Source organism: Pteropus medius, unplaced genomic scaffold, assembly GCF_902729225.1.
Source record: "Pteropus medius unplaced genomic scaffold, Ma_sr-lr_union100, whole genome shotgun sequence".
NCBI lineage: Eukaryota > Metazoa > Chordata > Mammalia > Chiroptera > Pteropodidae > Pteropus > Pteropus medius.
Window position 1 is genome coordinate 6,569,506 of NW_024354503.1, and position 12,120 is coordinate 6,581,625.

The following is a 12,120-nucleotide window of genomic DNA, read 5'->3' on the forward strand; positions in this document are numbered from 1 at the left end:
CGATATTAAGTACATTTCACATCATTGTGTAGCCATCACCACCATTTATCTCTAGAATTCTTTTCATCATCCCAAACGGAAACACCATACTCAATAAATAATAATTCCTCATTCCCCTCTTTTCCCAGCCCCTGGAAACCAGCACTCTCTTTTCTGCCTCCATGAATCTGACTACTCTAGGTATCTCATGTGAGTGGAGCCATCCAACATTCATCTTGTGACTGGCTTATTTCACTTGGCACAGTGTCCTCAAGGTTCATCCATGTTGTAGTATGTGCCAGAATTCCCTTACTTTTAAAGGCTGAATAATATTCCGTTGTTTGTATACATCACTTTTATTTATCCATTCATTTGTCGATGGGCGTTTGGGTTGCTACCACCTTTTGGCTATTGTGAATAGTGCTGCTATGAACGTAGGTGTACAGATGTCTATTTGAGACCTTGCTTTTAATTCTTTTGAGTATATACCGAGAAGTGGAATCGCTAGATTATATGGCAACTCTACTTTCCGTTTTCTGAGGAATCACCATCCTCTTTCCATAGCATCTGTACCATTTTCTATTCCCACAGTACATAAAGGTTCCAATTTTTCCACATCCTTGCCAACACTTGTTATTTTCTGTTTTGTTGATAGTAGCCATCCTAATAGGTGTGAAGTGATATCTTGTTGTGATTTTAATTTGCATTTCTCTAATGACTAAGGAAGTTGAGCATCTTTTCATGTGCTTATGGGCCATTTACATATCTTTAGAGAAATGTATATTCAAATCCTTTGCCCATCTTTAATTTTTTTTTATTGAGTTGTGGTTTTATATAATTCTGGATATTAATCCCTTATTAGATATGTGATTTCCAGATATTTTCTTCCATTATGTTGGTGGCCTTTTCACTCTGTCGATAGTGTCTTTTGATGCACAAAAGTTTTAATTTTGATGTAGTCCAATTTATCTATTTTTTCTTTTGTTGCCTATGCTTTTGGTATTATATCTAAGTAACCATTGCCAAATGCAATGTCATGAAGCTTGTCTCTTGTTTTCTTTGTCAGCATGGTTGGTTTCTGGTGTGAGCTCTCTTTCTGAGTTGTAGGTGGCAGTCTTCTTGCTGTGTCTTCGCATGGCAAAGGTGACTATACATTAATTAGCGCAGCAGTTTTAGCTTTTGCATTTAGGTCTTTCATCCATTTTGAGTTAATTTCTTAATAAGGTATAACTAAGGGTCCAATGCAATACCTACAACTTTTTGAAATAGGAATAGAAGAAGAATTAGACACCACTAGTAGGATTTAGGGGGTGGGGTAATAAATGGTTTATCTTTCCAGAAAACTAAGTCTCTCACCCACTCTTGCTGTGCCCTCCAATTAGGCTTCACACAGAGTGATCTTTTAAGAAACATACATAAATCAAAACACATCACTTCCCTGTTCAAAACCTCCAATGGCTTTCTGCGGCACTCAGAATAAAATCGAGGAGCAGTTGAGATCTTGCTCCCCAGACTATGTTGTCAGTTTGGCTTAAATAAACTCTTATAAAAATTCTAAAAATAAAAAATAAAAAAATGAATAAAATCAAAATTTCTTGCCGTGGCCCAAAGGCCCTGAGTGATCTGACCCTTGACTGCTCCAGCTGCATCTCCTGTTGCTTCCTCTCCCGCTTACTACCCTTTAGATGCACTTGATTTCTGACCATTCCTGCAGCTCATCAAGCTCTTTCCTGCCACAAGGTCTTTGCACATGCTGTTCTTTCCATCTGAAACAACCTACCCCCTTATGTTCACATGACTGGCTCCTTCCCATTCTTTTCAACATGGCAGAAATGTCATCTTGTCTTAGCTTGAACAACAGAAATTTATTTTCTCACAGTTTTGGAAGCTAAAGTCCAAGATCAAGATGTCAGCATGGTTGGTTTCTGGTGTGAGCTCTCTTTCTGAGTTGTAGGTGGCAGTCTTCTTGCTGTGTCTTCGCATGGCAAAGGTGACTATACATTAATTAGCGCAGCAGTTTGTTCACTGTCTGCCCCCTCCCTAAGACCATAAATTTCAAGAAGTCAGACTGTCATCTTCTGTCTTATATCCCTTATTCAGTGCCTGGCATATACCAGGTGCTCAGTTAGTACCTATTGGATGAGCGAACAAATCTCAGCTTATAACAAGATTCACATTCCTTATCTTTTTCACTATGAGAGGTGGGAGAGGAAGGAAGGTAGCAAGCACTGAGGGGCAGTATAGCAAAGTCCTTACCAAATGTTGGCACTGGATTGCCTGAGTTAAATACCAGCTCTGCCGCTTACTGGTCATGTGACCTTGGGCAAGTCGTTTCACCTCTTGTGCCTGTTTTTGTCCCTTAAGAGATGTCAACATGTATTTGGATGATGAAAAGCAATTGGAAGTGGGTAATAAGCTGAGCAGGAGTGAGATGTGGGACTGAAAACAGGGATAAGGGATTGGTTATCTATAGAGGGAGCAGTGAGACACTTAGCCCCCTCCCCCTTGTACTCTACACAATCAGATGACTACCCCTCCATTCTGCAGGAAGTCAAGGTTTTTTTCCTTAGAGAAGTTAACCTGGAACAACTCTGAACTCAGGGCCAGCAGACACAGAAAGGGTCAGAGCAAGATACAAAATGGAAAATGGGGGGATCCCCAGACACCTTCTCCATCTTTGCTACCAGAATCCTGATAGCCAGTTGTGTGCTCCCCAGATTCTTTTCGGAAAGCCCCAGAGAAGAGAACTACAGACACTGATATTTAGATGTCCCCAGAGTAAAATCAGATCTTTACTCAATCCCCTTACAGGGAAGCCCGCTAGTTCACAGGGCCCCTAGGGGACACAGGGGACACACACACACACACACACACACACTCCTGCCATTTAGTTATTCAGTGCTTCACTGAAAGATCAACCTTTAGTTGCATATCACCAGATACTTGAAAGAAGTCTTCAGGATAGAAGAAAAAGGCCAAAACAGACAAACAAACAAAAATGTTTGAAGCAAAAAGACAATGTAGAGAGCAGAAGAAAATACAAAACAAAAACTATCGGTAACCTTAGAGAGATAAGAGAAGATATCATATCCATGAAATAAGATGCTATAATAAAAAGGAATAAGAAGAAAGGGCACTGGGAAAATAAAACATGAGAGCCATAATTTTTAAAGAGTCAATAGAAAGGTTGGGAGATAATAAAAAGGAAGTTTCCCAGAGGATGTACCAAAAAGACAAAGAGATGGAGGCGAGATAAGAAAACTAGAAGGTCGGTCCAGGAGGTCCAATGTCTGACTAGTGGATGGTCCAGGGAGTCCAGAGAAAGCTCAGGGGAGGAATTGATCAAAGAAATGATGTGAGGACCTTTCACACTGAAGGATGCGAATCTACAGACTGCGAGGGCCCAATAAAAATGAAAAAGAACTACCCGAAGGCACATCCCCACAGATGTCAGAATACTAGGGATAAAGAGAAGATCCTAAAAGTTTTGGAGGTAGGGAGGACAGATTACATACAAACCATCAGGAATCAGAATGGTTCAGATATCTCAGTGGCAACATTGTAAGCCTGAAGATGAGAGAGAGAGAGCCACGCCTTCAAAATTCTGATGGAAAACAATTTCTAACCTACTATTCTACATACAGCCAAAGAAATCTGGATAGAAGAAAGACATTTTCAGACATATGAGAGTGTAAAAATTTTACTTCTTATGTGCTTTTTCTTACGAAGTGACTAGAAGATGGGATCCACAAAAATGAGGGCATAAACCAAGACAGAAAAGACTTGCAAGCCAGGAAACAGGTGCTCTAACATAGGAAGACAGGTGTGTAGCTGGTCTAGAAAGCAATCACTCCCAGACTGAAAGGGGAGGAGGGAGGTTCCAGGAGATGGATCACTAGGAAAACACAAAGGAACTGATAGATTATGTGACTGCATGGAAAAGGCATTTTATGGATCTGCTGGAGTGTTTGAGGTGATTTAGCAGTATGTACACAGAACTAAGCAAAGGAAAAAAAAAAGGAGGGAAAAAAAGGGCAGTTTTTTATTCCAGAAAAAACAAAAATCGTAGAAAATAAATGTAATTATAGCATAGCATTTAGCTCAGCCGTGGACAATATCTATGACGTCATGAGAATGTAAACCCTAAAATAAAGTATAAACCCTGAATATCAACTTAACTAAAAAATTTTAAATTGTGGTAAAATGATATTGGGAGGATGGAGAGAGGAAGTGGGGTTGAGTAGATTAATCTACCATAATAGAGAGTTGTGGGGGACGTTAGTGTTGTTCACTAGTATCTGGTTTTCTCTGCTTCTAGGCACATAGAAGACTGTACGTCTCAGCCCCTCACAGTTGTGTGGGGCCACAGCACTAGTTCTAGTCAGTCGGCTTCAGGTGGATGTGCTATGTTGCAGCTGGACTGACGCTACCCTGCAGCTGTCTCTTCTCCTTTGTGCTGATCAATGAGGCCTCAGGTTAAGATGGCAGGGCCACACGATGGAAGCAGGCTGGAACTGCCTCGTGGAATATAGTTGTCCTGGAGGCACTTGAGTGAGTGATGCTGAAAGGGTGAGAAATAAACCTTTATTGTATTAAGCCACGGAGGTTTGGGAATAGTTTGTTACTGCTGCATAGCCTGGCGTAACTGAATAAAACCTCAACAGATACTGTCTAAAATCGATGAATCGAGAAATAGTCATTTAAACACATTATTCAGAATTATGGAGCTAATCACTAAAATAACTAAAAACATGAAAAATAATGGCCTCTGGGGAGCAGGACAGAAGAGTGGGGAAGGGTAGGGCAGAGGGGCACCTGTTGTCATTATAGTACTACGTGACTTTTTATGCTATGTAACTATTACATTGGCAAAAATAAAATTTTATCAAAAGTTATATACATATATGTTGTTTGGAAGGATTCCCACTAAACCATTACAGCGGCTGTCTCTTAGCAGGGAGGGCATGCTAGAATGAATGTCTGCAAAGCTCCAGATGTGGCTGGATGTGGGAAGGCACTGTGGGAAAGGAGGCTACCCAGGTGGAATGCTGGTCTGAGTTTGGATTTTATCCAGATGGCAATGGGGAGCCACAGAAGGGTCGTAAGCAGTAGTGTCCTGAGCAAATCTGCATTTTAGAACGAGCACCCTGACTTTTGTGGAAGATGAATTGTGGGGCAGAGAGGATGCCGTGGTGGTCCCCGTGAGAGGCATGAGACATCCATACAACGAATGTCTGTTGAGAGCCTAATATTTGCTGGGCACTATTGGTAGGGCCCATGACACAGCAGGGAACAAAATGGACAAAATCTCCCTCACTTATATGAGCGAGAGAGGCAAAAGAGAAAAGAAGATAAATGTAAGTCAGGCTGTGGTTCAGGCAATCAAGAAAAATGAAGCAGTGTTAGGAGGTCGTGGGGGGAGGAGTACTTTAGACAGGGAGGTCACGGCAGCCTCTCTGAGGACGTGACGTTTGAATAGAGTCTTGAGTTAAGTGAAGGAGCAAATCATGTAAATTTTTGAGGTTGAGGGTTCGAAGCAGAGGCCCTGAGGTGGAAGTGGGCTTGATGTGTCCAAGGAACAGCAAAGAGGCCAGGGGCTGGGGCACACCCATCAGGGGAAGGTTCTGGGAGCTGAGGCCCAAGAGGTAGTCAGGGCCGGTTTGTGGAATGTGGGGACAACTTCGAGGAGCCAGTGGGGCCTTGAGAGCAGGAGAGCTGCACGGTTTGTCTGAGGTGGTCAACAGGACAGGACTTGGCGCAGGTTAGCTATGGAGTGGGGGAGACCTGTGATTAGAGAAGCTTCTGGGGGTCTGGCTGGCAGCCAGCACTGGGCCTCTTAGCCCTGCTTGGACCAGCTACAGCAGCTTCATCACCCACTTCCCAGCATCCCAGCCCCCTCTGGGAATTGAAGGATCCTTCACAAATCAAAATAGCAGGCAAAGAACAGCCTCTAATTGTTCTGCGTAAAAGAAGCGAAATTAGACGAGTCAGCTGTGGGGTTGAGACCGCCTCCCACACAGCTGTGATCCTGCACCCGGCTGAAGACAGACTTCCCAAGACTTGCAATTCTGCTGTTTCCGAGCAAAACTTTTTGCTTCTTCAGCCCCAGGGCAAATGACAGCTATTTTGGGAGGGCGTGGGACAGATGCTGGCCCTGGAGGACAATGAGTGAGTCAATATATTTTTTTAAACCAAACAAATCACTTCATGAAGGAACAACCTGAGCTGATACCAGTTTGTTCAGTCATTCAAAGCATATTGAGGGCATTCACCTGGGTGCCTGGGGCTTGGCGTGGTGTCGGGATTCTGGCATAGAGGGGTAGAGGCTGGCGGTGTAATTCCACCCTTGGGGTAGAGTGGAGAGAGAGCACTGGCCTGGGAGTCAGGAAGTGTAAGTTCTTGCCTTGGCTCCGCCGCTGTCTCTGTGTGGCCTTGGCTCAGTTTCCCCATTTCTCTCCAATATGGGCTGTAGGTTGCATAGTGTTTCTCAAACTTTAGGGTCCATAAGAATCACTTGGCATGATTGTGTGTGTGTGTGTATGTGTGTGTGTGTGTGTGTGTGTGTGTGTGTGTGTGTGTGTGAGGTTCTTGTTAAAGATTTTCAGAGATTAGGATCTAGAAGGTCTGGGGTGGGGTCCAAGAATCTGCATTTTTCACAGGCTCTTCCAGTAATTCTGAAGGAAGTCTTTGGACCACACTTTCATTAAATCACTTCTCAACCTCTCAGGGCCTTTCTGTTCTGAAATTTGAGGAGTTGCTCATGCAACCCTTCTCTGGTTTTCTCAGATCGTTCCAGGGGCATGAATGCAGTCCCTACCTCAGTGTACCTGTGTGTTTCTGCGGTGATCACACTGCACCAGGACAGTCTGTTTCAGTGTATGCAGCCTCCTCCAGGCTGCCTGGTGCACAGCCCAGGCTCTGGTACAGAAGGAACAATGACTGTCAGTGTTGGCCAAACAAAGGGCCAGCTGTTGTATAGTCAGCTATGTAGCAGCATAGAGCACAGAGGTATGTTGGAGAGTTTCGGGTACAGGCTTGGTTGTCGACTTCTGACTTGGACACCTGGCTCTTGCTCTGGGTCAGATGTGTGACACTGTCACCTGCTCCCTTTCCCCATAGCTGGGTGAGTCCTAAGATGCTCTGGATGGGACTACAACAAGGACTGGGAGCCCTGGTCTACTATGGAGGACACCCCAGGCAGTCTAAGGCCCCAGCCAGTCAGCTAGGTAGAGTCCCTTCTTCAAAGCTGGCCAATCATATTCTCAAACGGCCAGGTCTGTGGTAGAGGGTCAGGTCACTCTAATCTAGCCCCCAGCTTCCTTCTTTATATATGAATAATAATAACAGCTATCATATACTGAGCACTTACCATGCTTTGGGCTCAAGGCTAAGTGCTTTATCATCTCATTAAATTTCATAACAACCCAGTGAGGTTGGTAATAGTGTCACTCCACTTTTTACAGTTGTGGACACTGAGGCTCAGAGTTCAAGCCTCTATTAGCTCAGAGTCACTCAGCTGATAAACAGTAGAGGCAGGATTGGAACCCAGACCTCTTTTCCCCTGGAATCCATTTTTATCTTTAACCATGTTACTTAGTACACCACAGAAGATAAAGGCTTTTCCTAAAATAACTTCTGACAAAGTTATCCCCAGTCAGAAATCATTTTGCATCTGTTATAGTGGAAAGGAGTGATGCTGAACCAGATAATTCAGGGTTCCAGTCCCACCTCTATCTCTGACCTTTTGTGACCTTGGGCCAGTCATTTCAAGTCCCTAAATTTCATGTGAAACTGAAATCTGTGAAATGGAAGTTACACATGCACTTCCTTTCAAGGTACACTAAGATGAAGACAGCCACCAACATCTACATCTTCAACCTGGCCTTGGCAGATGCATTGGCCACTAGCACGCTGCCCTTCCAGAGCGCCAAGTACCTGATGGAGACATGGCCCTTTGGGGAACTGCTCTGCAAGGCTGTGCTCTCCATTGACTACTACAATATGTTCACCAGCATCTTCACACTCACCATGATGAGCGTCGACCGCTATATTGCCGTCTGCCACCCTGTCAAGGCCCTGGACTTCCGCACACCTGCCAAGGCCAAGCTGATCAACATCTGCATCTGGGTCCTGGCCTCAGGTGTTGGTGTACCCATCATGATCATGGCTGTGACTCGTCCCCGGGGTAAGTAAGTGAGGGAGCTGTGGTACAGGCCACTGACCATAGGAACCAGCATACGGGATTTGTAAGTCTCTTACCAGGGTGGGTGTAGGTGTTTTACTAGTGGAGGTGCAAATTGCTGATAAATGAAAGTGTGGATGGCTGGCCAGTGGGGGTATGGATAGTCAACCAATGGGAATGTGAATGGTTGACTTTTGTGAGGATGAATGATTGATTAGTGGTCTCATGGGTTACTAACCAAAGGAAATTTATGAGTGGGATTATGGATGGCTAATCTATATGCATGTAGCTGCTGGCCAGAAGTGTGTGGATGATTGACCTATAAGGAGATAAATGGATGGCTAGTGGGGTGAGGGTGTCACTGACCAGTGAGCAGTGGAAGCCACAAGATCTGTAGTTCCATCCTAAACTCCTTTCCACTCCAATTTGAAAACCATCGGCTCAGATAACCAAAGAGAGGCCTAGAGATGCCTTCAGAGAATGACCAATAGGTGCATTTCTTCAGAGTAAAATGGCAACTAGTAGTATAGTGACTACCTACATCAGTCAGGGTAGCTGCTGTAACAATCTTCAAAGCTCAGTGGCTTAACACAGTATTATTTCTCACATCACACTCTGATGTGAGAAAGGACTCTGTTCCACAGAGTCACTCAGGGACTCAGGCTCCAAACGATGGTTTTGAAATCCTTCATGGCTGGCATCTGGCCAGCAGAAGAATATGGAGAGGGAGTGGTGGAAAAGTACAACCACTTTTAAATGTTATGGCCCATCTTTTCCTAGTGATAGCTGGTCATAGGACCCCAACTTGCTGTAAAGAAGTGGGAGAAGTAGTTTAGCAGGGTGCCAAAGATACTGGTCACTAACATATCTGAGCCACACTACATCATGGGGTGTTGAGAAGATTAAATGAGGTTATTTATGTAAAATGCTCAGGACTCAGGACAAGGCCTGGCTCATTGCTATTAGAATGATTAAGCCTGTGAGATAGACAAGGCAGGGACTCCTGCCTGCATTTGACTATAAGAAAATTGAGAATCAGAGAGTTTTATTTAGGATCAAACAGTCAGACATTTAGTGGAATTTGGCTAGAACCCAAGGCTCCTGCCTCCTGTTCCTTTTGGCCCCTGGAGTGAAGGTTTGCAGACATTCAGTGCTGTGGTAGGAGAGGGGAACAGGGTTGGTGGCAGGTTTCTTAGCCATCCTTGACTCTCACAAGGGTAGAACCCCCAGGGCCTTTATACACCCTCTGAACTATTGGTCTTGACTCAGCAGCTGGGCCCCATTCCTCACTGTCAGCCTTCAGTTTACAGGCCATTAACTGTAGCCCTGCTGGAGAGCTGGGCCAGATGGGCCTCCTCACTGCACACACACACACACACACACACACACACACACACACACACACACATACAGACCATTTCCCCAGTGTGTGCCATTGGCACTCATTGGTTCTGTATGCCACTTGCTGTGTGACCTTGGACAAGTGCTGTTTCTCTCTGGACCTGCTTCTACCATCTGTACAATGATGCCCTTGCACTCAGTCATTCCTGTGGATCTTGCCAGCCTGATGTCCTCTGTCCACTTTGTCTGTGGATCCCTAGCCCCCTTCTCACAACTCTCAGGTTCCAAGTCTACTGCGTGGCTCCTTAACTTCAGAATTTCAGAATATCTTGGGAGTCTCCTGGGCCAGTCTCAGCCCTGTGTCTGTATCTCACAACATTCCCTAAGGTGCTCATCCAGCCCAAGCTCACACTCCAGGAATAAGGACCTCATTCCATTCTGGGTGTCCCTCTTATCTCTGGACAAGCCTGACAGTCAGAAAGTTCTTCCCATTAAACTGAAATCAGCCTCCCCAGCCCTTCCCGGACTTCTGGACTTCCACATGTATCTATCCCTCTGCTCTGTGAGTGCACCAAGAGCTTGAACTCCACTGTGCTTCACATGCTTTGGCCCATCTAATCCTCACAGGTTTAGGTACTGTTATTAGTCCCATTTTACAGATGCTCTTGAAGAGGCTGAATAATCTGTCCAAGGCCACACCACACAATTAGTAGGCCCTGAGTCCTGCTCTTAACTCATGCTCTCTATGTCGATTTAGCAATATTGTTCCCCCTGAAGCTACTGAAATGTGTGGGGTGTTTTGAGTTATTATAATGTCAGGCATTTAGAAGGCTTGGGCTAAATTATATTATTATTGCCCATAGACATAGAGGCTTATGAAACGACTGGGAGAGAATATAGGAAGACCTAGATTAAGGCCAACCCTGCTTGGGTCTTAAAGGACGATTAAGAGTTCACCAAGTAACGGAAGAGAAGGAAGACATTCCAGGTAGAAGAATCACTTTGAGGAAAGGCTAGGAAGAGGCAGTGGAACTTGACCGAAGCGAGAAGGGTGGGCGAACAGGCAGGGAGGGTCCTTTAGGCCCACAAGTCCCTCACCCCTGTCTGTCTTTCCTTGTTTCCTCTGCCCAGATGGGGCAGTGGTGTGCATGCTCCAGTTCCCTAGCCCCAGCTGGTACTGGGACACGGTGACCAAGATCTGCGTGTTTCTCTTCGCCTTCGTCGTGCCTATTCTCATCATCACCGTGTGCTACGGCCTCATGCTGCTGCGCCTGCGCAGTGTGCGCCTGCTGTCAGGCTCCAAGGAGAAGGACCGCAGCCTGCGGCGGATCACGCGCATGGTGCTGGTGGTGGTGGGCGCCTTCGTGGTGTGCTGGGCGCCCATCCACATCTTCGTCATCGTCTGGATGCTGGTGGACATCGACCGCCGTAACCCGCTCGTGGTGGCTGCGCTGCACCTGTGCATCGCGCTTGGCTACGCCAACAGCAGCCTCAACCCCCTGCTCTACGCCTTCCTCGACGAGAACTTTAAGCGCTGCTTCCGCCAGCTCTGCCGCTCACCCTGCAGCCGCCCAGAGCCCGGCAGCTTCAGCCGCGCCCGCGAAGCCACTGCCCGCGAACGGGTCACCGCCTGCACCCCGTCTGACTGTCCCGGCGGTGGCGCCGCCGCTTGACCAGGCCAGGCCGGCCCGCCGCACACCCCTCCGGAGTGACCTGGCGGTCACAGCGAGTTCTAGTGGGGGCGGGGGCCACGACGCGGAAAGGGGCAGAGGTGGGCCTCTGTTTTGGAGAAGAGTGCCGGGCTTGAGACGGGGCAGGGGCCAGGAGGTGGGGCCCCTGAAGTGGGTGGACCGCTGGTCTGGGGCGGGGCAGAGGGCAGGACAGTGGGGCGGTGCCTCTGGTCTGAGCGCACGGTTAAGGGCTCCCGGTTGGGGCCAGGATGAAGAGCTAGGGACGCCAGGGGAGTGGGACCTGTGATTCCAGAACTGGGCTGATGTAAAGGGCCTCTACAGCGGGGCCGGGCCTCAACTTTGGAACAGCCTCGAATTCTAACCCTGAGCCGGGCTTGCGGGAGTGGGGATCCCGCTTGAGACCTGAAGATATTGGGCGCGGGATGCAGGTGGGGCAGTGGTGGGGACGGTGGTTTGAGAAATGAGCTGCAAGGTTGGGCCGCTGTGTAGTGACGAGGGGCCCCTTCTGGAGTGAGACAGAAGGACAAGGACGGGACAGTGAGGCGTGGCTACTGCTCAAGATTGGGCCACAGAGATATGGCCTGTGCACAGGGAATTTGGGCCACAACTTTGGGGTAGAGCCCCAGCCCTGAGTTCTGGTAAGAGGCAGGGCTCGCTGAGGTCCAGGTTCAACTTGACGTCTTTATAAATAAAGAGAAAATAAAATCGAGAAGGAGAGATAAAAATATATACATTTTCTCTCCTTGACAGTCATTTCCTTGGAATGGGCAGAGGTACCTCCGCATCTAAGTAGTGTCCCCAGCACTGCCTCCCAGTGGGGGTTGGGACTGGACAGTGGAGCAGGGACAGCGGCTCTAGGATAGGGTAGTGGGACAGGGCCTCAGTTTGGATAGGGTCACCAGCCCCAAATTCTCTCTGGGCTCAGGA

The 12,120-nt window shown here is 46.9% G+C and overlaps 1 protein-coding gene across 2 annotated transcripts in view; it reads left to right on the forward strand.

Annotated features, from left to right (window-relative positions):
- The window catches only part of OPRD1 (opioid receptor delta 1), a 42,229-nt gene extending 30,928 nt beyond the window's left edge, over positions 1 to 11,301 (forward strand). For both annotated transcript variants that reach the window (XM_039854426.1, XM_039854427.1), the window contains exons 2-3: positions 7,815 to 8,164; positions 10,634 to 11,301. In XM_039854426.1, the coding sequence (XP_039710360.1) occupies positions 7,825 to 8,164; positions 10,634 to 11,175 (882 nt within the window). In that variant the 5' untranslated portion in view covers positions 7,815 to 7,824 and the 3' untranslated portion in view covers positions 11,176 to 11,301. The remainder of the gene's footprint in view (positions 1 to 7,814; positions 8,165 to 10,633) is intronic.
- Positions 11,302 to 12,120: the final 819 nt, after the last annotated feature.